Here is a 25,774-nt window from a genome sequence, read left to right as displayed (position 1 = left end):
ACTTCTAGCATGTGTTACGTTACTATGTTACTATGTGCTTATGTAATTTATGTAATTATCTGTAATACTTCCCATATTGATGGATTTATGTTTCAAGGTCATGACTGTCCTATGTTCTAAATCAAAAGAAAGGGGGAGATGTTAGGATTACTAAGTGAGAACTGAGGTTTTCTGGACAATTACAAGGTGAGAACTCAGGTTGACTTGATAGAGGGGGCAAGCTCATTGGCTGGGGTGGTTCTTCCCAGAAGCCCTTGCATTATCCCACGCCCATTCTCTGGGAGAATAAAAGAGAGGACTCTCAGAGAAAGAAGAAGACTCTCTGCATTACATCAGGCCTGACGGGGCTCTCTGCAGGAAGGGAAGTCACTTCTAAGGACAAGAGTTAACAGCAACTGCCTGGAGACAACGGTTCATTACAGGAAGAAGAATCTGTCTGAGAGATTGTAGTAGACACAGCAGATCTCTTCCCAGAGAGTGATCCGGCAGCTTCTGGAGACGACAGCTCGTTACAAGGCACCTATTAACTTAGGAAGGACATGTGAAAATTTACCAAAGGGGCTACCAGCTAAAGAATAACTGAAAAAGTATGGTATATGGTAGCCAGATGTTGCAGTTGGTAGAGCCTTAGATCTGGAGCCAGGAAGACCTGAATTTAAATCTAGCTTCAATTAATCAAATACTCAATCAGTAAACATTAAGTGCCTACTATGTGTCAAGCCCAGTTTCAAGAACTGGATATACAAAGAGACAAAAAACAGTCCCTGTCCTCATAAAGTCTGCAAATTAATGGGGGAGACCCATATACAAAATATATAGCAAACTATATATAGGATAAATAGGAAATAATTAACAGAGGAAAGACCCTGGAGTTAAGAGGAATTGAAAGAGACTTCCATTAAAGTGAGATTTTAGTTGGAATTTAAAGAAAGCCAAGAAGGTCAGGTACCAGAGCAAAGGAAGGAAAATGGATACTCCAGAAATGGGGAAAGCCAGAAAATATCAGGAGTAGAAGAGATGGAATGACATATTTTAGAACACATAGGAGTCCTGTGTCATTGGATTGAATAATACCTGTCAGTAAGTGTAAGGAGACTGGGAAAAAGGAAGGATGCTAGGTCATGAGGGTCTTTGAAGGGTAAGCAAGGCATATTTTACTTAATGCTGTAGATAATAGGGGGCCATTGGAGGTAATGAGCAAGAGGTTAAGCATGGCTGGATCTTTCTGTTAGGAGAATCACTTTGGTGGATGAATGGAGATGGATTGGAATGGAGAGAAACAAATTAGGTTGGACCCAGCAGGTCAGAAGCAGAAATAATCTAAATGTGAGGTGAAGGGGACTCACACTGGCATGATGACAACATCAGAGGGAGAAGAATGGGCTGTATCTGAGAGATACTGCAAAGTTGGAATGAAGTTCAACATTCATCCCTTTCAAAACCTTGTATTCCAAATTTTTCTCCCTCCCTTTCCAACACCCTCTCCTAGACAGCAAGTAATCCAATGTAGGTTAAATATATGCATTTCTTCTAAACATATTTCCACATTTATGATAAGGGGGGTTGGGATTCAATAAAGGAGGACAATGTAGATTAAACTGGTTAACCATGGGATCAAAATGGGGAGAAGAGAGTGTGGGTAGTGCAGGGAAGATGGCCTAAGAGAGAAACAAGGAATTAAGGGATTGGAGGTCATCGTGCAGATAAAAAGTGGGAATTTTTAAAGAAAGGCAAAGGGAGAAGTAAAAAGCCAATAAATTATGGCTCAAAAAGGAGATTTCAGAATTCCTTAATACAGAAGAAATGCTATATTTGTGGCGAAGGCAAGATCAAAGATATAACTGTCTTTGTATGTGGTTGAAGGGGAATGGAGGAATAGCTCATGGGCTGAGAAATTGAGTAGTTAGGGCATTTGAAAGAGAGCCAATATGTGCTGCACTGCATAATGATTGAATATAGAGGATTCCAAGAGACTTCCAGAAGTATGTTTGATATGTTGAAACACAGGCAGTCATTGGGCATCCTCAGTTAAAATTTGTGGGAGATATAATTAAATTTTAGGAATTACAATAATAGGTTTTATTGTTCACGTGACATTTTAAAGAATTTTACACTTAGTAAAAACTTAATTTTTAAAGGCATCGCTGTTTCTAAGATAGAAAATAAGCAAATGATAAAGTTGATGGTGATTCATGTCCCTGAAAACAAGAATTACTGATTTTAAGGGAAGTTCTCACATTCAACTTCACCTCTAATTAAAGTTCAAATTAAAGACGAAATTCACAGAAATGACTAAAGTGTCATTTTACTTAGAACAGTTATGAGACAATGGGTAATTCTTAGAAGACTAAGTATTCCTCAGACATTTATGAAAATAAATTTCAAGGATTAACTCACTCTATTTTGGTGTAAGGAATCTCTTTTAATTGTTCTTCTGACAATCCAGAAGGATCCACAAGTTCTTTCCTGGAAGAGAACCAGCAAGAGAGTAAAGTTTATAATTATTCTGTTGTCTCAAAGATACTGACAGTAATTATTGGTTCACTAGTGTCCTGCATTAAAGCATATTGTAATGGCAAATGTAGAAATTGATTATTGTTAATTCAAATTCAAGGATCTGTTCTAAGAAAAAGAAAGGGGAAAACAATTTTTGCTGAACACCATATTTGTCTTTCTGTATTTATCTCTCTCTGGGACTGTCTCTGTTTCTGTCTGTCTCATACCCAATTTTCATCAGTGTTTATTTGGGCCTAGTTGACATGCCTTACATGCTTTACAAATTACATGATTCTAAACTGGTGGTCAGGAACTATCTCTGTATCAGCAACAATAGTATATGATATATTCTGGCTGTTTTATTAGAACATCATAGTGGTAATAATAAATAGTATATAAACAGAATTTGGCCTAATGATGATTTTCTGAGTGTTGGGTATTCTAAGTATTCTACTATAAGCTTTACAAATAACCCGATAAACTTGGTTACGATACTTACTGAATATGTTTCCACAGTTCTTCCTTTGCTTGGATATCTGGGCTTCTCCTGTAATCACAGAAATCAGAAATCAACCAGAAAGCCTCCCATTTCACTTGGCCCACTGTCAGTATAGATCTTTAATCTGGCAAAAACAGCAAATATTAAGGTTTGGGAGAATTGATGAGCTTTATGTGAAGATTACAAACTTGACTAAATGTTATTAAAGCAAAATTGAGGTCTTTGAAAACAGATGAGCTATCCATACTAATAATGTTTTTCTTTGTCTATTTAAGGACAACTGAGTTTCCTACAGTGATCTCTTCCTTCTATTTTCCTAAAAGAACAAAGAAGCCTAATGGCTTTTCTTTTCCTTCCTTCTCACACTTCTAAGTTTTAGCAAAATGAGAAAGATTACATATTAGTTTTATTCACACAGTGGTACAACATGATTAAGCTAATATAAAACAGCTACAAGGGAAAGGGAATTGGTAGAATTCCCTGGATGAGAGAACAAATGACATTCAGCTGCTTAGGGAGCTTACTTTTGGTGAAACATCTTTTATGTTATAATTCTACAGAGGCAGAGGCTGTTTTAAATTAGAGACAGCTCCACAGGGATAGGATAGATTGGAAAATTTCTGGTAACTTGGAGATAAGAGTTCACTATCGTCTGTTCTGCCTTCTTAGGAGTTCTTCTAAATCCCTTTCCCTTAAAGCTATTAACTTAATAATTCCTAGATTTACCCTAAATTATACTAGTAGTAAGTAAATATACAGAAACAGAATTTCAACACAGGTCTTATAATTCTTAAAGAACTTTTTTTTTTTTTTTTTGAGTTGAGTATCTATTTTTTTTTTTTTCTCTCATCCTGATGATAGTTTGTTTTGACTATTCTCGAACTCTTATAGTGATTATTGGAAACCAGGGCAATTAAATATATAAAGGTAGAAAAATAGCAGAATAAATCAGTTTGAATTAATCCATTATGAAAACTATAAACATGCAAAGAAATGGATCTGTTTGATTGATTCAACATGTAATAAATATACTTTTTCAATTTTTTTTTTTTTTTAACATGAAGTGCTAGAACATTTCACATACGAGCGTGATCTGTGTCTGGATCGCCTGTTGTTGGAGATGGCTTCATTTTTTTCCTTTTGCTGTCTCAGTGCCACTTCCCACTGAGGCACTGAATCAACCATGCCATTCTCCTGCCTTAACCTGGAAGAAAAACATTTAATTGAAGATGGCATTCCTGGGGTCTAACATCTTGTTTTTAGATTTCTATATTTAAAAGCTGTAGCATAAAAAAGAAATTCCAATATTTGTTATCTTAGAATGTTAGGAAAATAGATGAAAATGGATGTAAATATATGTGTGTATATCCAAATATATATAACACACATATGCTATTGACTAGTCTTGCTTCACTATTTTTTTTCTTAGAAATAAGAGTTCTATGGGGAAATGTGAGGCAAGGACATATATACAAAAAAGAAAAGTCATTAATAAAACTCTGAGGTATATGTGCTATCTTTATATATGGTAATTTTAGAATGTTCTCTCTTTTTCTAAGGCAAAACGTATATGACTATGTGTACATATGTGAGCATATGTAAACTTTTTTTTTTTTTCAGGCTGGGGTTAAGTGACTTGCCGAGGGTCACACAGCTAGGAAGTGTTAAGTGTCTGAGACCAGATTTGAACTTGGGTGCTCCGGAATTCAAGGCTGGTGCTCTATCCACTGCGCCACCTAGCTGCCCCCCCTTTTTTTTTTAAAGCTCCATTTTGGGGCACTAGGTAGCACAGTAGATAGAGCACCAGCCCTGAAGTCAGGAGGACTTGAATTCAAATGTGACCTCAGATACTTAATACTTCCTAGCTGTGTGACCTGGGCAAGTCATTTAAACCCAATTGCCTCAGCAAAAAAAAAAAAGCAAAAAAGCTCCATTTAAAAAATTTAAACCTTGAATTCAAGTATTCTTTGAACTAAAGAAAAGTATTTGACACAAGATCTAGAGAAATAGACTAAGTTGAAGATAAAATAAGAAGAGCAGTAACTTGAAATACAAAAACATTCTGTAACTTCCTTCTTCAAGTTTAGATAATTTCATTTACATTTCATAAAATTTGTGTATTATAAGTGACATATGAAAGGAGAAATACAAAAAAGTTAAATAAACTACCCAACAGACCATAATTGTTCAAGATTTTTGATTTCTTACTTCATTTCCACCCTGATGCCTATGAAAATTTTATTATACTTTTGAATGATACTGGAGTTTTTTGCTACTTCATAATCCTTAAGGAAAATACAGAATTTTCATTGAGAGAATTTTTGTTTCACATTCCTTTATTGTAAAATTTTTATTCACTGTTTTGGACTTTTAAGGAAGTTCTTCCTCACTTTGATTTATGTATGAGTGTCACTGTTGACTTATCTACTTGGGAACTAGGATTATACCCAGTAATTCTCAACTGAATTTTTCAGTCTTTCAACTTTTTTCACATGTTCCCAGTCCATTATCTCTGGCTTCATTAATCACTGTTTGTCACCTCTTTCTTCTAGTTCTGCAATTTCTATCTTTCCTCCTAAATTGAGAGCTTCTTTTAGTTGGGTGATATATTGTGCAGGCTGTGAAAACATCCAGAGTAAACTGACTGCAGCCTGGTTTCTAGTCCCTTTTACCTTAGGCCCTTCTGTCCTGTAGGACAGATAGACAGATAGACAGACAGACAGACAGACAGACACACACACACACACACACACACACTCTCCTTGATGTATCTGGACAGGATCCATATTTTCTCTTTCTTGCCAGCTTTTGTAGGTTCAGACAGTCAGTGAAAAAGTATGGGGGAAGCCCCCAAACTAGCTCCTGACACATAAGCCTGTGAGGTAGGCCAAGCCCAGTGGGAGCTCTATGGTGTTATTTCCATAAGACTTTTATCCTTATTCATGTTTGATTACTATATGTGATACATTTTCCCTTCTTTTGAGGTTGTTAAGTGTGAAAATTGGATGAGGGTTTAGTTTCCAGAGTTACATGGTTAGGCTAACATGGAATAAGGGAAATGAAACTTAGAGAGGAAAGGTATAAATTAGAATAAGAAACATGCTATTAGATGCAGAAGCTCTGTACACACACACACATCCAAATAAAGTGAGTGTCAAAGGGAGATGTAATTAAGGGGGGAGACTCACACTCACATGGGGGGATTAGGTGTTCTAGATAGGCTATAATCTATGTTACAGCCAGTCAGTGGGGGAATCGGGGAGAGAATTGCCCTTCAGGATAGGGAATAATAGGCTGTGCTTTTGCACTTCACAGGTGTGCCTTTTTCTGTACATCAGGTCTTACAAGACTGTGAATAAAAACTTTTCCTGGCTTCATCATTGGATGTGTAGTGTTCTTGGTAAGATATTTATCTCATATTAGGTTGGGAGGAGTTATATTAAAAAACAAACAAAAGAACCCCCAAACTCTTTTTCTATATATGATCAGGATTTTTAATTTTTAATTTTAACTTTTTTAACTATTAATTTAAATAACTACTTCTACTACCAATAAGTCATTATTATTTTCTTTTATAGATGCTATCTATTTCACCTTTGCCTTTGCCTTTACAACCAAAAAAGCTTATTATTTATTGGCAGGCTTTATGTAAATTTCCTTGCATTTTCAACTTTTTTTTTTTTTTTTTTTTTTTTTTTTTAAGGAGTGGATTTCCTCATTTCACTTAATACAAGGACTGTTCATGAGCCTGATCCAACTATAGAATGGCACAAGAATTTTGACATTCTTTATTTCTAACCTGGTCAGGTTTGCCCATCCTTATGTAACCTGGTGCTCCCACCGTCTCCTAGGGACTAATCATATTGATGTCTAAATAAAAGTAGATAGCAGACATATGACACCACATCCAGCTCTCAAATTGTCTTAATCTATTTTAAAATTGCTCTTCAGATATAGCTCCTGAAGGATGCTGAAGGAGCAGAAAGGAATTTTTTTGCAAGCAAAGATTTGTCCTAACAAAAAATTGTGTTAAAAAAAAAAAAAGCTTATTTTCTGTTCAAATAGCTATGACTGATTTTTCTCTTTTTAAAATATATTTTCAGGTTTTACAAAGCCTTCAGATACAATCTGTATGTCAGCAAATGCCCATTTGTTTGCATATTTTAGACTCTTATATGTAGGTATCCCAGACCCTAACAAAAGTGGGCCCTGAAAGTTACACCTGTTTTAATGTATGAACATGTACACCACAGAGTCCATTTATTGATTCTGTGCATTTTCATTAGCTGTTCTTCATTCCTGGAATTCTCTACCTCTTCATCTTTTCCTTTTGGCTTCCCTAGCTTTCTTTAAGTCTCAACTAAAATACCATCTTTTAAATCAAACCATTCTCCAATTGCTAAATGGTCAAAGGATATGAACAGACAATTCTCAGATAATGAAATTGAAACTATTTCCACTCACATGAAAGAGTGTTCCAAATCACTACTGATCAGAGAAATGCAAATTAAGACAACTCTGAGATACCACTACACACCTGTCAGATTGGCTAAGATGACAGGAACAAATAATGATGAATGTTGGAGGGGATGTGGGAAAACTGGGACACTAATACATTGTTGGTGGAGTTGTGAAAGAATCCAACCATTTTGGAGAGCAATCTGAAATTATGCCCAAAAAGTTATCAAATTGTGCATACCCTTTGATCCAGCATTGCTGCTATTGGGCTTATATCCCAAAGAAATACTGAGAAGGGGAAAGGGACCTGTATGTGCCAAATGTTTGTGGCAGCCCTTTTCATAGTGGCTAGAAACTGGAAGATGAATGGATGTCCATCAATTGGAGAATGGTTGGGTAAATTATGGTACATGAATGTTATGGAATATTATTGCTCTGTAAGAAATGACCAACAGGAGGAATACAGAGAGGCTTGGAGTGACTTACATCAAGTGATGCTAAGTGAAACGAGCAGAACCAGAAGATCATTATACACTTCAACAATGATACTGTATGAGGATGTATTCTGATGGAAGTGGATATCTTCAACATAGAGAAGAGCTAATCCAATTCCAATTGATCAATGATGGACAGAATCAGCTACATCCAGAAAAGGAACACTGGGAATTGAATGTAAAATATTAGTACTACTGTCTATCTACCCAGGTTACTTACACCTTCGGAACCCAATACTTAACAAGAAAATTGGATTTACACACATGTATTGTATCTAGGTTATACTGTAACACATGTAAAATGTATGGGATTGCCTGTCATCTAGGGGAGGGAGTAGAGGGAGGGAGGGAGGGGAAAATTTGGAAAAATGAATACAAGGGATAATGTTATGAAAAAATTACTCATGTATATATACTGTCAAAAAAATTTATAATTATAAAATTTTAAAAATAAATAAATAAATACCATCTTTTGCAAGAACATTTCCCCAGTTCCCATTAAACCTACTGCCTTCCATCTAAGATTATCTCCAAATTAATAGATGTATTCATATGTGTATATGTGTATCATATCTGTAAGTATGTATTTTGTTTGTAGATACTTGTTTGCATGTTCTTCCCCTCATTGGACTAAGACCCAGAAGGGGCTGTTTCTGCCTCTCTACCATTCAGCACAATGTCTGGCACAGAGTAAGCATTTAATAAATACTTGTTGATTTGTCCTGGATCACTATCTCTTTAAACCTACAGGTCATAAGCCCTCAAAAAAAAAATAAGCCCATATGTTTTTTCTTTGACTAGATTAAAGAGGATATATTAGCTTAAAGGAAAACCTTTCAAGCAGAATTCCTGGGAAAAGTTTAAAAAAATATCTCTCAAAGATTCCCATAACATCTGTTTTAAAGGGAACTTAAGTAACTCAGACTAGTTGTGCTCCTTGGGTTGAGTCCCAGCTGGAATACCAATCTCCTGGAACACCAATCTCCCAATCGACAAAGTGTCTTCCAGGTTCTTCCCCAAAGGGCTACTGATAATCATCTGTTAGTCTGCCTTTTCCCCCATAGGGTCTTTTGCAGAGCAGCTAAGGGCACTTTTAGGGTTCTTTACTGATTAAGCAATTAAGTAGCATCTAACAGCTGGGGAATGCAGATGCCTCTTTTTCTAAAGAAAAAGATATCTCCCTCACTTAAATCCAATCACTTTCCTGATCTCATGCTCCTCTTTGAGAATGAAGGACAAACAACTTCTATGAGTAGAGCTGTTCTATTGGAGACCTGGAATTGATTAGTAGAGAAACTATATTTCTTTTCCTTTCTTTTCTCTTCTTTTCTCCCTCCTTTCCTCCCTCCCTTCCTTCCTTCTTTTCTTCTTCCTTCCATCTTTCCCTTTCTTTTCTTCCTTCCTTCCTTCTATGTGGAAAAGGTAAAAAACTTACTGATCAAGCACATATTTATCAGAGACTGTCAGCTAAGCCTTAAAGGCCTCAGTTTAGGAAGCACATTTGTGATTTTAGATAAGGTCTGGACTACATCCCACGGTCCAAAAGAGGATTGCCCAACCCATGACTGACCTTGAGTCATAAATTCTGGTCAAAGGCACCCTTTGAATATCCGGGCCTAGCCCCACTCTCAGCTCAGCTTCTCCCAGCCCTCACCTGATCTGGGCTAACTGAATAGCCTGCCAGAACTGGGTACCGCCCATCATCTTTTGGGTATAAAAGAAACAAGCTGGAGCGCCCTCTTGGCAGGAGCCCTCCCAGCCAACACATGGTATCCTTCCAGCCATGTAAGGGTCCCTGCCCGCCAATGGCCACCTTTGGCCCTGGTGTCTTTCTAACTGAGCTTTACTTCCAAGTTCCTACAATAAACCTTTTATTTATCTATCTAGGTTTTTGGGCCTGTAAATTCATTTTACAGGGGACACTGCGCCTCATGGGATCTATGCGCCTACAAATGGGGTTCCCCCTTTCCTTTCCCTCATTAAGGTTATAACCATTCTCTCCTAATGTTAGGATAAAGATCTTATATCTTAGACCTTAGGCAATAGTCATTCCCTCTTAATGTGTGATGGGATAAAGATCTTTATCCATTTTAGATATCATTAGAATATCAGAAGCCTCTCCAGTACCTCCCTCCATTATGCCTGGCATCCTCATCCTAGGTGCCTCCCACCATTAGGTCATCCCCATCCAGTTACCTCCCCCATTATTTCATTGTTCTTGTTACCCTATAAAAGAATCTTGTTATTGGACATTCAGGGCTGGATTCTTTGAGATGATGATCTCCTTCAGCCCTGAGACCAAACCATGGATCCATTTGGTCCCAGTAAATCTCTCCCATTTAATAAATTATTAAAATGTTCTCTAATCTCTTATCTTTCTCAGTTTCTCCAGCATTACAGTCTACTACATTCCACTGACCAAATAGGGGAATAGAGACTTATGTGACCAATCACACAGTATAGAGGGGTGGGATTTTTGGGGTTCTTTGTCTGAAATGTATAAAAACTGTGAGCATTTTCAAGGGAGTGGCTTTCTCCTGCTGTGGGCTTCAGCCGGAAGACCAGGGTGAGGTCAGCTTCTTGAGATTCTAATAAATAATTGTTCTTTTTATGAGTGATCTCTGAGTAGTCAATTTGGGTAAGTGTCTTTGTCCCAAACCTTCCCTCCCTCCCTTCCTCCCTTTCTCCCACAGTATTGCCTAATTTTTTATTTTATCACTGAAACCTCCTAAGGTATCTTGGGGTTTCTTAACATTCTTTTTTTTTTTTTTTTTAAATTTTTTTTATTATATATATATATATTTTATAATATTATCCCTTGTATTCATTTTTCCAAATTACCCCCCCTCCCTCTATTCCCTCCCCCCGACGACAGGCAATACCATACATTTTACATGTGTTACAATATAGTCTAGGTACAATACATGTGTGTGAATATCATTTTCTTGTTGCACAATAAACACCAGAATCCGAAGGTACATGCAACCTGGGCAGACAGATATTAGTGCTAACAATTTACATTCCCCTCCCAGTGTTTCTTCTCTGGGTGTAGCTACCTCTGTCCATCATTGATCAACTGGAAGTGAGTTGGATCTTCTTTATGTTGAAGATTTCCACTTCCATCAGAATACATCCTCATACAGTATTGTTGTTGAAGTGTACAGTGATCTTCTGGTTCTGCTCATTTCACTCAGCATCAGTTGATTTAAGTCTCTCCAGGCCTCTCTATATTCCTCCTGCTGGTCATTTCTTACCGAGCAATAATATTCCATAACCTTCATATACCACAATTTACCCAACCATTCTCCAACTGATGGACATCCATTCATCTTCCAGTTTCTAGCTACAACAAAAAGAGCTGCCACAAACATTTTGGCACATATATGTCTCTTTCCGCTCTTTAGTATTTCTTTGGGATATAATCCCAGTAGTAGCGCTGCTGGGTCAAAGGGTATGCACAGTTTGATAACTTTTTGGGCATAATTCCAGATTGCTCTCCAAAATGGCTGGATTCTTTCACAACTCCACCAGCAATGTATTAGTGTCCCAATTTCCCCACATCCCCTCCAACATTTGTCATTATTTGTTCCTGTCATCTTAGCCAATCTGACAGGTGTGTAGTGGTATCTCAGAGTGGTCTTAATTTGCATTTCTCTGATCAGTAGTGATTTGGAACACTCTTTCATGTGAGTGGATATAGTTTCAATTTCTTCCTCTGAGAATTGTCTGTTCATATCCTTTGACCATTTATCAATTGGAGAATGGTTCGGTTTCTTATAAATTATGGTCAGTTCTCTATATATTTTGGAAATGAGACCTTTGTCAGAACCTTTGTTTTTAAAAATATTTTCCCAATTTGTTACTTCCCTTCTAATCTTGTTTGCATTAGTATTATTTGTACAGAAACTTTTTAGTTTGATGTAATCAAAATCTTCTATTTTGTGATCAATAATAATCTCTAGTTCTCCTCTGGTCATAAATTCCTTCCTCCTCCACAGGTCTGAGAGGTAGACTATTCTCTGTTCCTCTAATCTATTTATTATCTCCCTCTTTATGCCTAAATCATGGACCCATTTTGATCTTATCTTGGTATATGGTGTTAAGTGTGGATCCATATCTAATTTCTGCCATACTAATTTCCAGTTTTCCCAACAGTTTTTTCCGAATAATGAATTTTTATCCCTAATGTTGGAATTTTTGGGTTTGTCAAAGATTAGATTGCTATAGATGTACCCTTTTTTGTGCTTTGTATCTAATCTGTTCCACTGATCTACCGGTCTATTTCTTAGCCAATACCAAATGGTTTTGGTGACTGCTGCTATATAATATAGCTTTAGATCAGGTACACTTAGACCACCTTCCTCTGAGTTTTTTTTCATTAGTTCCCTTGCAATTCTTGACCTTTTATTCTTCCATATGAATTTTGTTGTTATTTTTTCTAGGTCATTAAAATAGTTTCTTGGGAGTCTGATTGGTATAGCACTAAATAAATAGATTAGTTTGGGGAGTATTGTCATCTTTATTATATTCGCTCTGCCTATCCAAGAGCACTGAATGTCTTTCCAATTATTTAAATCTGATTTTATTTTTGTGGCAAGTGTTTTGTAATTTTTCTCATATAATTCCTGACTTTTCTTTGGTAGATGGATTCCCAGATATTTTATACTCTCAACATTTGTTTGGAATGGAATTTCTCTTTGTATCTCTTGCTGTTGCATTTTGTTAGTGATATATAAAAATGCCGAGGATTTATGTGGATTTATTTTGTATCCTGCCACTTTGCTGAAATTTTGAATTATTTCTAGTAGCTTTTTAGCAGAGTCTTTGGGGTTCTCTAAGTATACCATCATGTCATCTGCAAAAAGTGATAGTTTAATTTCCTACTCTAATTCCTTGAATCTCTTTCTCGGCTCTTATTGCCGAGGCTAGCGTTTCTAGTACTATATTGAATAGTCTTAACATTCTTTAGGACCATGTCTTAAACCCCACCAAAAAAAATAAAAAAATTGGTCAATAATAGGTGCCAGGCTAAGCCCCATTTGTTCATTATTTGGGTCCTGATTGACTCAGAATGAATATAAATAGCAATCATTTGCGTTTTGGCCCCCGAGGATTTTCCCCTCCCAGATTTGAATTTTTTTATTTGACTAGGTTTTCGAAAGAGACCATTCTTCACGTCAATTGCTACCTAATGGATATTGCCTCAGTCAAACGAAGACCTTAGTTTAAAATGGTCAAGGTCTCCCATTGCATCCAGGGCATTCACCTAGTTGGTGATTTTGAATGTGCACTAGGTCTTGTTCAATACTTGTGAAGCAACTGTAGGTAGAGACTATGACAAATTCAGGAGATATGAGAGCTGACTAGCACAGTTTTGAGCTTTCAGGAGTGAGTTAATGTTACGGATAATTCCAGTGGGTGGGTGAATCAAAATGCCATCCTTCCAATTTCTACTATAACAGCAGATCCCTCCCCTTAATGTGTGGAATATTGGATTTAAATGTACATGGGGAATATAATCGACAACTACAGAACTTGATTTCAGAATTAACAATGGTGATCAAAATATTACCTGTTTCTCTTTTTCTGATGTTCTCTATTAGAATTTTCAGATTCACTACCACTACTTGTGTTACAACGTGACCGGGATCTACAAAAAAAAATATCCAGAAAAATTAGGACAAGTGTTATTTTTAGGAAGAAAAAACCTGAAACACCTTGAATGATGCTTCCAAGAATTCTGTTTTACAATATAAACACTAAAAAAACAAAAGCTTTAGCTCTCATTGACTAAATCAATATTTCTTCAATCAATATTAAATCAATACTAAAACCAAGCATCTTAAAAATAAAATAAAATCAAGCATCTTTGAAGAATTCCTAGAAAGAAGAGAAAGGGAAGATTTAGTTTGCTGCTATATTGCAGCAGCAGGAACATAGATAGCTATCCCCAATATCTGATAAGGAATTACTGACAAATCTTTAACAAACTAGAAGAGAAAAAGCTAAACACATTTTCAAAAGCTTAGAAACTAAAAATTTTAGGAGAAAATTTTAGACTAACACAGGTATTAATCCCTTATGTTCTAATTTGAATATTATTACTATTACTGCTCAAGATGAAAAATTGTCTAGTAATCTACATAATCTATACCCATCCTCTATTTGTTTTACCTTCTCCTTTGCTTTAGATCTGAGTCTTCACCACTGTTTCGTGCTTTCCTGAGGGAGAAAAAAATAAGTAAATTAAAGTGGGTTATGATCAATCAGCAAAGAAAAAACAAATCAGAAATTACCATTAGCAAAAGAAATTACTTTTTAAAACTTGGCCCAAGATGCTTCTGTCACAGAGTGACACACAATGACCATTAAGCCTAAAATGATTTGAATGATTTCAGTCTTTTCAGTTATGTCTGTCTCTTAATGACAAAGATAACTGGAGTAGTTTGCCATTTCCTTCTTCAGTTCTTTGTATGGCTGAGGAAACTAAGGCAACTAGGATTAAGTGACTTGCCTGGGGTCACACAGCTAGTAAGTGTTTCAGGTGACCACTCGGCTATCCCCAATTCCTTGAATTGAGCCAAGTTAATGGCAAACCAGAATTAATTATTTTATATAGGAAGAACACCCAAGGACAAGTCCTATTGATAATAGAAAAAGATTCGTTGTTCTGGAGCAATATAGAGCAATAATTTTACGATCTTTTTCTCTCCCACATGTATTATTTAGATATTCTATTTCTCTTATGTTAACTTAGGCAATTTATATTTTTTTGTAAATATCCTTAAATTTCATTTAAATTGTTAAGTTTATTGGTATATAATTGGGTAAAATAACTTCTTATAATTGCTTTGATTTCACCTTTGTTAATGGCATAGTTACTCTTTTTATTTTTGATACTAGTGTTTGATTTCTTTTTAAATCACGTTAGCCAATTATCTTTTTAATTTGTTTTTTTATTCAATAACTTCTTGTTTTATTTACTAATTCCATTTTTACATTCAATTTTATTAATCTCACTTTTGTTTCAGTGTTTAATTGAGGATTTAAAAAAATTAATTGCATACACAATTCATTAGTTTGCTCTTTCCCTATTTTATTGATATAAGCATTTAAAAATAAAAAAATTTTTCTCTGGTTACTTCTAAAATCCATAGATTTTGATATGTTGTCTCATTGATGCCATTACCTTTCATGAAGTTATTGGTTGTTCCTATGATTTTTTTTTCTTTAAAGCTCATTCTTTAAGATTAGGTTATTTAATCTCCCATTAGTTTTTAACCTATGTTTTCATAGTCCCTTATTAAATATAATCTTTATTATACTTTGATCTAAAAAGGAAACTTTTAATATTTCTACTTTTCTGCTTTTAACTATAAAATTGTTATAATCTATGGCTAATTTTTGTAAAAGTACCATTCTATTTTCATTCCATTTTCTCCAGTATCTCCAGTAAAAAATTAAATTAAAAATAAAGAGAGTAATAGAGAATGCTTCTGATGTAAACTGTGTCAAAATAATGTAAACTGTGTCCCTTTTGGTGGGGCGGAAGGGTTGGAAAAGAATCTTTGGGAGGTCCTTGGTCTCAAACCCTCCTGGCCTCTAGGAGGGGCCCTAATCTTCCTTTCATAGGGGAAACTCACAGACAAGTAATCTCATTCACTTGGAGATCTTGGCCAGGGGCATAATCACCATCCTCTATTGGACTGAAGATTAGTCCCTCAGACTGTTCCCCAGCTCCAGGCCAAAATAACCTGATATATCCAAGGGCTTGTTGATCTATTGCTGCCAATTTCTAATTAGAAAAGCCCACTAAGAAGTTGGTTCTTAGTGTAAACCCATCTTTGCTAAAATCTTTGCAAAAATTATCCTAAAAGGATTTTGCCCACTAAGCTATTTTCTTAGCATAATAATCCCATTCTTTGCCACAGACCTCTTGCTGCCTCATTTATTTGGGTTTGTGAATTCTTTTGCAAAGCCTGCGGACTGGTCAAGGGGAGCTCATTGATGTTAGAGGATCTCAACTCTCATTTCTCACACCTCAACATTTTGATGTATATTTAAACTCTATCAGTTCCTTCTCATACCTCAACACTTCCTTTTCTGGATTCACATTTGGATAGGATTCACATTTTTTTGTTTTTTCACATTTGTTTTTGAAATTTTTGAGTTCTAGGTCATATATAACAAGGAAATAGTTTGATCTTAATGAGTACTTTATGTAATTTATCTTTACTGTTTTCTTTATATTTCTTCTAGATCTTTTATATTGGATTTTCCATTGAGTTCTGATCTTTTTGTTACAAATACATGAAAGTCTTTTAGTTTCTCAAGTATCCTTTTTTTTTTTTTTTTTTTTTTTTCCATTTAGTTCTATACTCAATTTTGCTGGGTAAGTTATTTTTGGACACAACCCCAGCTCTTTTACATTTCAAAATATAATGCTCCAGGACTTATCACTTTTTATTATAAAAGCTGCTAGGTCTTCTGAAATCCTGACTATATTACTGCAGTATTTAAATTGTTTTGTTTTGTTTTTTCTTGTTGCATGTGATTTTATCCTCTTAACCTAGGAATTTTGAAAGTTGGCTATGACATTCTTGTAAGTTTTCCTCTTGGGATCTCTTTCAATTGATGAATGGTAGACTTTTTTTTTTTTTTTTTTTTTCTATTTTTACTTTACCCTTTTGTCCCAGAATTTCAGGACAGATTTCCTTGATAATTTCTTGTAATCCAGAGGGTTTTTTTTTTTTTTAAAACCATAATTTCCAGGTAGTGTAAGAATTCTTATAATGTTTCTTTTAGATCTTTTCAGCAAATCAGTTGTTGTTTTTTTTCTAACGAGATGTTTCAGATTTTCTTTTATTTTTCTATTTTTATTATTCCTTGATGTTTTATAACATGATTCAATTCTACTTGCCTAATTTTAGTTTTCTAGGAGTTTTTTTTCTTCCTTAAGATTTTGAACCTTTTTAAATAATTGGTTAAAATTTTCTTAGATTCCTTTTTTTCCCCCCTAATTTTTCCTTGATTTTTCTTATTTGATTTTTGAATTCCTCTTTAATTTCTTCCATTTGACTATTTTATTTTCAGCTGCTTATCATTATAATTAAGTTTTAATTTGATTGTCTTACACATGTATTTGGGACACTTAGATGATCTAGCAGATAAAGTACTGGACCTGGAGTCAGCACATCCAGTTCAAAAGCACTCTCAGACATTTACTAGCCCTGTAACCCTAAGCAAGATCATTTCACTTTTGTCTGCCTCAGTTTCCTCAACTGTAAAATAATGACACTGAAGAGGAAATGCAAAACCACTCTAAAATCTTTGTCAAGAAAACCCCATAAAAAATAGGGCCATAAAGAGTTTTCCAGACTGAACAAAAACATATGCTAATTGTTAAAATAACTTGAAAGGATATAGAAGATATAAGATGCTCTGTATTCTTAGATGTAAATTTTCTTGTTGTGATAAACTGAATACCTCTCAGAGATCATACTACCAGGAGGTATTTTGTAAACTTCTGAATTATGCAAAGTTATGCTTAGATAACTATGCAGCCTACAGAAAGTGAAACAAAACAATTTGTAATCTCAAAGCAAGTGCTATTTTGGGAGTCATTTGGCTCATTCCAGATTCCCAGACCTTAAATGGAAGGCCCATTACTCCTCTTTCAATTCCTTTTTATTTCTGTGACTGATTAATTCAGTCTCAGTATACAGCTCATAATTGTTTCCTAATCATGCTCCATTCAGATATCTAGCCTTTTTTTAAAATTTTAAAATCATTAACATTAGCAAGGAGTTTTATAAAACTATATCTAGTTTGTTTGCTATTAACTTTGTACAAAAAAAAAAAAGTTGGGAGATGGAAGGTTAAGGATCTTAGAAATGAAGTCACAAGAGGTGGCAGGTAGAAAAAAAAAAGATCTTCACACTTATAGCTCAGCAACTCAGGATAAATAATGTGAGAAGTAATTCATTTGAATATGCTTAGAAGAATTGCACATGTTTAACCTATATGGGTTACTTGCTATCTAGGGAGAAGGGGAAAGAGAAAGAAAAATTTGGAACACAAGGTTTTGCAAGGGTGAATGGTGAAAATTATCTCTGAATATATTTTGAGAAACAAAAAAGCTATTATTATTAAATAAAAAAAGAAGTAATTCATTTTGACTCTTATTCTATTCCAATGAATATAAATCAATTTCATGGGATTATATCAAATTTCTGTATATTAGGTCCCAGAGCTGTGAGCTGCAAATTCTAAGTTCATTTGCTTAACTATAAGAAGTTAACTAAAGGCCCTCCACCATTGTTTTTCCTTGTCATGGTAAGCCTAGTGTAACAGAGATGATTCAACTACATGGAAAGTCTTCTAAAAATTTTTGTACTTCTGTACAAATCCCTGGTCCAATAGGAACATGGGACCATCTTAAGATCACTTAGATCACTACTTGAGATAACTTGTACCATTTCCTCCTGCTCAAAAGTAAGGGGAAGCCTGTCCATCTTGTATAGAGATATTCCTTACTTCACTCAAATTGTGACCCTGCTGACATGTTATTTTGCTTATTTTAGCTTATATATCACATACTAATCAATGGAATTATTCTGCAATAACTGGACTTTTAGTCTTATAAAAATAGAGTCCTGGAAGAAGAAGGCACCTCAGATCATGAGGAAGATCTGAGGTCCACTTCAATAGAGGGGACCACGGACCTTTTAATAAAGTGCCATTGGCTCAGAGATCTGCTCAGTCTCTTTATTGTAGATGGGATAATTTTAATCCCCACAGTTAGAATCATCATTTCTTTTTCATTTATTGACATTTTTAACATTCACTTTCAAACAGATCTGCACTCCTTCCTTAGAATCTTGATGCCATGTTTATCTAGTACAAGTTAAATACACACAATCCTGGTTAGGGAATGTTATACATATGAAGTAAACACTTTCTTAACTTGCATAAGGCATTTAGATGGTACAGAGGAAGACTTGAGTTAAAATTGCACTCACATTTAAACCAGATGTATAACCCTGGGCATGGCATCTAGCCTCTCAGCCTCAGTTTTCTCATTTGTAAAATGGGGATAATAATAGTACTTCCCTCAGAGCTGTTGGGAGGATATCTGAAATTTGTGAATCATATTGTAAATCTTAAAGTGATATATAAATTATAACAATTATTTTTTTCATAAAGTTTTGAATATTTTTCATCCTGAATTTTAATATAGACAGTATATGTCTAAAAATTATAATTTGATTCCACAATTAGAAACTATTAGTATTGCCTTTTCTAGTCCTCAAGAAGATAAAGGGTTTCTCTTAGCTTCAAAAGTGAGATTGTCAGAGCCTCATTGTTATGTTATACTATTAATTAATATTTCAGTATTTCAGAGTCTGATTGTAATTTTTGGAAAGGATCAATACCTCTTAGAAAACTGTTTAGGTTAATTGGTGTAAAAGGCTGAAACTCTTGAGTTAATGCACTGGGGTAAGACAATCAAGCACTTGAGGCTAATTACTGATTGGACAATACTCTATAAGAATATGCTTGGAAAATGGCCCTTCCCACTATCCTGTGCTGGCCCTATCATTTGTTGTATACAGAGAATTATGGGAGGGACTAAGAGGTGCAGGGAGACTAGCCAGGGTCACTTCTGCTAGGGAAATGACAAGGTGAGGTCGCAGGGATTCTACTTGTCCTTTCTCTTCATTTCTATCACTAAAGACCAAGAATAAAGACTTTTGCTTATCCTGACTCCAGCTGATTCTAAGGCATCCAGGGTCCTAATAAGGTCGCCACAAATTGATGTGAAAGCATATTTCTGATGAATGTTTCTTGTGGAGCTATTCTGGTGAAGCATTTGGTTGGCTCAAAGATTAAGTTTGGTGATTTTGTAAATCAGAGAAGACAGCTCAAAATATGGGAAGAAAAATCTATGGATGGATATAGTGAAATATGGAGAAATGTGAGGGGAAAAAAAGCCAGAGATTGTGACACAAGAATTTACAGGTTTATATGTTCTACTTACCTTCTCCTAATTGGCTGTCCAGGCTCGTGGTCACTACTTCCAGATGGGTTTCGTCTCCGTGAATAAGGAAACTTTGGTGATTTATTACGGTCATTAGAACAATTGTAGAGTCCTCTGGAGTTAAGAATATAATAGTAAACAATTAAAACCTGCAGATTCAACAATAATGCCCAGCCCAACCCAAAAAAATTTTTATAAGACTCCATTTTGTTTAAAAATAATATAATTTTCTAACCTGGCAAAGACAGCAAAAGAAATAAAACAACATGAGACAATGTTATTTATAGGAATAAACATATGAAATTAAATGGATATACCAAAAATACTTAGAACCTGACAAGAGGCCATAATGAAATTGTCTTTGTTATAAGCAATCCTAAGCTAAACATGGCTTTTAAAAATAAGTAATAATGACAAAAAGCATTATTATAATTTCATAGTGTTCTAAAGTTTTAAAGAGAACCCTTCCTCTTATAATAACTCTGTCAGATAGATAATACATGCATTTTAATTTACATATTAGGAAAATAAGATTAATTAACTGACAACCAGCTTGTAAGTATTGTTAGTGGATATGAATATATACCTTGTAAATTCTTACATTAACAATCAAACTTTCCATTAAATAATCATTGAAAAACAGAAAATTCTGATGAATCAGAATATTCTTGATATTAAGTATGGTTAATTAGCATATACTAATTTTTGTATAAGACTTTCCAGTAGTGTTTTATATTGTCATATGTTATGTTGAAATCTTTACTCAACCACTCCGGTTCCTGAAGGTTTAGAATCCTCATGATTTACATGCTGATAGCTAGCTGACAGATAATCAAATTTCCTTATTCGTATGATCTCCTTTGATACAGTCTATGGTTGAAAATGATAACAATGAGAATGTTTGTGGCAGCCCTCTTTGTGGTGTCCAGAAACAGGAAACTCCGTGCATGCCCATCAATTGAGAATGGCTGAATTATGGTATATGAATATTATGGAATATTATTGTTCTATAAGAAATGGTCAGCAGGTTGATTTCAGAAAAGCCTGGAGAGACTTCCATGAACTGATGCTGAGTGAAATGACCAGGACCGAGAGATCATTATATACTTCAACAACAATAATATATGATGACCAATTCTGATGGACATGGCCCTCTTCAACAACGAGATGAACCAAATCAGTTCCAATAGAGCAGTAATGAACTGAACCAGCTACACCCAGCTAAAGAACTCTACGGGATGATTATGAATCACTACATAGAATTCCCAATCCCTCTATTTTTGTCTGCCTGCACATTGGATTTCCTTCACAGGCTAGTTGTACACTATTTCAAAGTCCAATTCTTTTTGTACAGCAAAACAACAGTTTGAACATGTATACATATATTGTATTTAATTTATACATTAATATATTTGACATGTATTGGTCAACCTGCCATCTGGGGGGGGAAGGAGAGGAAAAATTAGAACAAAAGGTTTGTCAATTGTCAATGTTGTAAAATTATCCATGCATATATCTGGTAAATAAAAACTGATATATATTAAAAAAAAAAAAAAAAAAGAAAAGAAAAAAAAAAAAAAAGAAAACGATAACAATGATAAACTTTACCCCTGAGGTCCATTTTCTTCCCATGGTGCATTTGTTTTGCTTCTTTGGGTTTCAGGGCTATTTTCAAATTTTGACTTCTTAAAGCTTTTAATTGAAAAAGAAAAATCCAAATCAACACATAAAAGAGAAATTGAAAAAAAGCATTAATTAACATGCAAGTTTTTTATGTGACTTAAAATAATCTGTCATACTCTCAAGAATAATTTGTTTTCATTTCTGCTTATGCTGTTTCAATTCAGGAAGAATTAGACTTTAAACACTATAAGAAATTCCTATATATTCCTATACATATAGGAGAGGGATAAAGGAGCTAAACCTGCAATTTCCTATTGAGGCCAACTATTTGCTTTCTTATAGTGACAGGAATGTGCTTGGGTTCTAACCCTGGCTATACATTATAGTCCAATACCAAATGGACATTTTGTGGCCATATCTTGAAATTCCAAGAAGTGCTACATTGATTTTATCCAGTCATTTAAGACTAATGGCTAGGTTTTTCTCCTTTGTCCTTTCCAATGTGCTTTTGAAATCATGAGTTGGACCTTAGTTTATCATTGTTTTGATGTTTACTGCTTTGTGTTATAGTTTGATATCTGGTATTTCTGGGCTCTGCTGTTGTTCAGTCATTCAGTCATGTGCCATTCTTCTGAATGTTAGCTGGTAATGATCAAATAGAAGAAGGAAAGATTGGATATTGATGAATGCGAATGGATGAGAGTGGGTGATTTTAGTTCAGGTGAAAATTATATTTAGTATGTGGGCAAAAATCCCTTAAAGACATAGAGTAACCTCATAGACAATAAAAGGAGAAATGGTAATCAGATACAATCTCAAGCAATACGAGTCTATGTTCCACCAGGAATGTCAAAAAGGCCAAAGCTGATCATTATATGATAATCTACAACATCTTCTAGAAATAACATCAAGAAAAGATGTCATCTTCATCATAGGGGATTGGAAATCAAAGAAAATTGGAATAACAGGGAAGTTTGGTCTCGGAGTCCAAAATGAAGCATGACAGAGATTAATAGAGTTTTGTCAAGATAACTCTTTGCTGGTCATGGCTATTATCCCTTTTCAATAGCCCCAAAGGTAATTCTTTACATGAACATCACGGGATGGCCAATATTGAAATAGATTGATTATAACTTTGCAACCAAAGTTGAAGAAACTTTATGCAGTCAGTTTTTACAAGAGGTAGAGCTGATTGTGGTTCAAATCATACACTTAATATTTAGACTTGCAAATTGCAAAAATCATCCATAGCTATGACCTATATTACTGATATAATAAATATAATAAATATTACTGATATAATATATAAAATTGTAGATACAAAACATGGAGTATTGGAATACATTGACTATATATATAGAATACAATTAAGTTTTTTATGTAGACTTGGCAACCATGTTCCCAATACAAAAGGCTTTTCAGGGAGAAAAGGGAAATCTTAAATATTAGCTAATGCATTGCTAGAGGGAAAAAATAAATCATAAAAGAGATAAGAAAGGATGCTAGGAGAGAGTGAGATAGAAAATGAAAGTGAAAAAGAAGTTTTGAGTTGTGGGTGACAAAACCACTTCTAATTCAGAGCAGACAGGCGCTGTACTTTTACATGGCAACATGTCAGATATATGTATTGTTCACAGGAATGATGTTGAAAAAGACTGAATTAATTTTGTACTGCTGAAGAGGCTTAAGGTTTGAATTTCATGAGAGATAATTTTTTTATTGATTTCTGTTTCTTACACCACCACAATATCCCATATATCCATTGATTTTTAGAGAGGGAAAAAAATCAATATATTGGAAAAGTATAAAAACATGTGCAATGTGTAACATTTTGGACATCTCTCCACCAAGGTGGGGAAAGAGTGAAGGGGGACATGGGAGAAGGGAGGCATATCTTTTCAGATCTCTTCATTCAAGTCTCCCTTGATTTTTATAATTTTATTATATTTACTTTTGATATTTTGGTGTGTTGTTCGTTCGCTTACAGTATTGTATTTACAGTATTAGTATTTTCTAAATGTGCAAGTATCATGAAAAAAATTATTATTAGCATTATTGTAGGTATGGATTCCACACAACCCCTTTCCAATTCTCAATTCAATGATTCTATGTACCCTTGGAGAACAGTTATTGATTCATGAAAATTACAAATTTTATTTTAAAAAAATCAAATGACTAGATTCTTACCTTTGCTGACATTTAAAATAGGTGTCCTTCATCCCTATTCTAAGCTGTGATCTATTGTATTTCCTTGGTGATGTGCACTAACCTTTTAACTGGCAAGGGTGCAATAATTTTGGTGGTTCCTTCATTCACTCCATTTTCCATATTTGCTGTGTTGTTTGATCCTATTGTAAAAAAAAAAACAAAACAAAACAGAGAGAGAGAGAGAGAAAGAAGAAGAAGAAGAAGAAGAAGAAGAAGAAGAAGAAGAAGAAGAAGAAGAAGAAGAAGAAGAAGAAGAAGAAGAAGAAGGAGAAAAAAAACTTTTTAATTAAAAAAAACACATTTATTAATTGCCTAATATGAGCCATGTGTTTAGATTTAGCCAGGGGCCAGGAATACATGACTTTGAAATTTGCTCTCTGATTTGCAACAACACTGTTACATGGTTTTGTGCATATTTAATTATCCTGTTTTAAAGAAAAGGACTATAGTATTTGCAAGAGACTTTATTAACATCAGACAAATTATTAGTGTTTTGGACTTGAAGTTAAATTGACAAATTCACTAATATGTATCATTTACTGATTCAAACTCTAGTGCTTTGCTTAGTATTTGAAAAGAGGTTAAGAGAAAGAGAAAAAGAGTGCCATTTAAGAAATTTCTGTGTAACATGTAATGATTCATAATTAAAATTTTTCTCTTCAGCAATATCATGCTGACCTTGATTTACCGCAAAAGATTGTTCTATCAAAAATAAAATCTATCCTTTAAAGAATATCAAGATGGCTCCCAATTACACTGAAATAGAATTTAACAGTATTTAAGCTAGACTCTTGTTTGCTGAGTACAATATAAATAACAATTAAGAAAACTAAGACATTTAATAAAAGCAATTCTTGTAGACAATAAGCTGAAGAACAGTTACCAAGTTTTAACAGCAGAGGGAGTTTTATTCACTGCAAGGAATTTTTCTGATAATTCATATATGACTCATTCAACTAATTTTTCTGATATTAGATAACTTAAATTTTGTAGATATTCATCCATTTCATTAATTGTGTTACATTTAAAGATTTAGACTTGCAAACTGAAAGTAGGGAAAATAGTTTCAATAACTTGCTGATTTCTGATTCTTTTATTGTATTGTGAATTTAAGTTGGCTTTACTCATGATCATTTTCAGCTTTTTTCATAACTTTGGTTTTCTCAATATGGTACTGATTTCACAGTTTTTTTAATTTTCAGAATAATAATTATTTGTGCTTTTATGACTTGTTGCTTTTTTAGATTTGTCTTCTGCTCAATTCCTGGATTCATTCTTTTTCTTTTGTTGATTGATATGTTCTAATGACTATTCTGGTTTCATTCCAGAAGTTTTGGTATGTTTCTTGTTATATTTTTTGTATTTTTCAAGGAAAATCCTCCTGCTTTATCTTTCTCCCATATCTGATTACCCTCTTGACAGGGCAAGTAAAACAAATTCCACTGTAAAACAAAACAAAATTTAACCACTAGCTGTGTAAAAAAAAAAAAAAAAAAAAAAAAATATATATATATATATATATATATATATATATATATATATATATATATATATATATATATATATACGTGTATATATATATATATATTTAAATTTTATCACTTGGCTGTTAATCTGTTTTTTTTCTTTTGATGAAAGTGTTTATAAATATGAAATTTCCAAAATCTTTGATATGTTATCTCACTGTTTTCATTAATTTTAAGGAAATTTTCTATCACACCTATGATTTAAATGCTTGGAAGCCCATCACAGTTGCATATTTGTCCACTGTAAGATTAAAGTATTAAGTTTTAATCCCTTTTGGTTCAATATTTGTTCAGAATTCTTGCATGCAGTTTTTTCTGTCGAGTATTTCTGTTACCCTAGTAGCTTTTTATGGTATGATTAATTTTTTTTTTGTTCTATTGTGTATAACTAGAGATGTGGCAATGACCTACTAGAATAATCTGATCCCGA

At 34.2% G+C, this 25,774-nt stretch overlaps 1 protein-coding gene across 1 annotated transcript in view; it reads right to left on the bottom strand.

The window, feature by feature from the left end:
• LOC141550617 (band 4.1-like protein 4A) overlaps positions 1 to 25,774 on the bottom strand; it is a 165,206-nt gene that overhangs the window by 13,448 nt on the left and 125,984 nt on the right. The window contains exons 13-20 of the mRNA XM_074281445.1: positions 23,880 to 23,958; positions 21,596 to 21,679; positions 19,988 to 20,101; positions 14,122 to 14,169; positions 13,520 to 13,597; positions 4,080 to 4,199; positions 2,996 to 3,043; positions 2,398 to 2,466 (exon numbers count right to left, since the gene is read on the bottom strand). Coding sequence (XP_074137546.1) covers positions 2,398 to 2,466; positions 2,996 to 3,043; positions 4,080 to 4,199; positions 13,520 to 13,597; positions 14,122 to 14,169; positions 19,988 to 20,101; positions 21,596 to 21,679; positions 23,880 to 23,958 — 640 coding nt within the window. The remainder of the gene's footprint in view (positions 1 to 2,397; positions 2,467 to 2,995; positions 3,044 to 4,079; positions 4,200 to 13,519; positions 13,598 to 14,121; positions 14,170 to 19,987; positions 20,102 to 21,595; positions 21,680 to 23,879; positions 23,959 to 25,774) is intronic.

The sequence above is a fragment of the Sminthopsis crassicaudata genome, chromosome 1 (genome assembly GCF_048593235.1).
Source record: "Sminthopsis crassicaudata isolate SCR6 chromosome 1, ASM4859323v1, whole genome shotgun sequence".
Taxonomy (NCBI): domain Eukaryota; kingdom Metazoa; phylum Chordata; class Mammalia; order Dasyuromorphia; family Dasyuridae; genus Sminthopsis; species Sminthopsis crassicaudata.
This window is presented reverse-complemented; position numbering and strand designations above follow the sequence as displayed.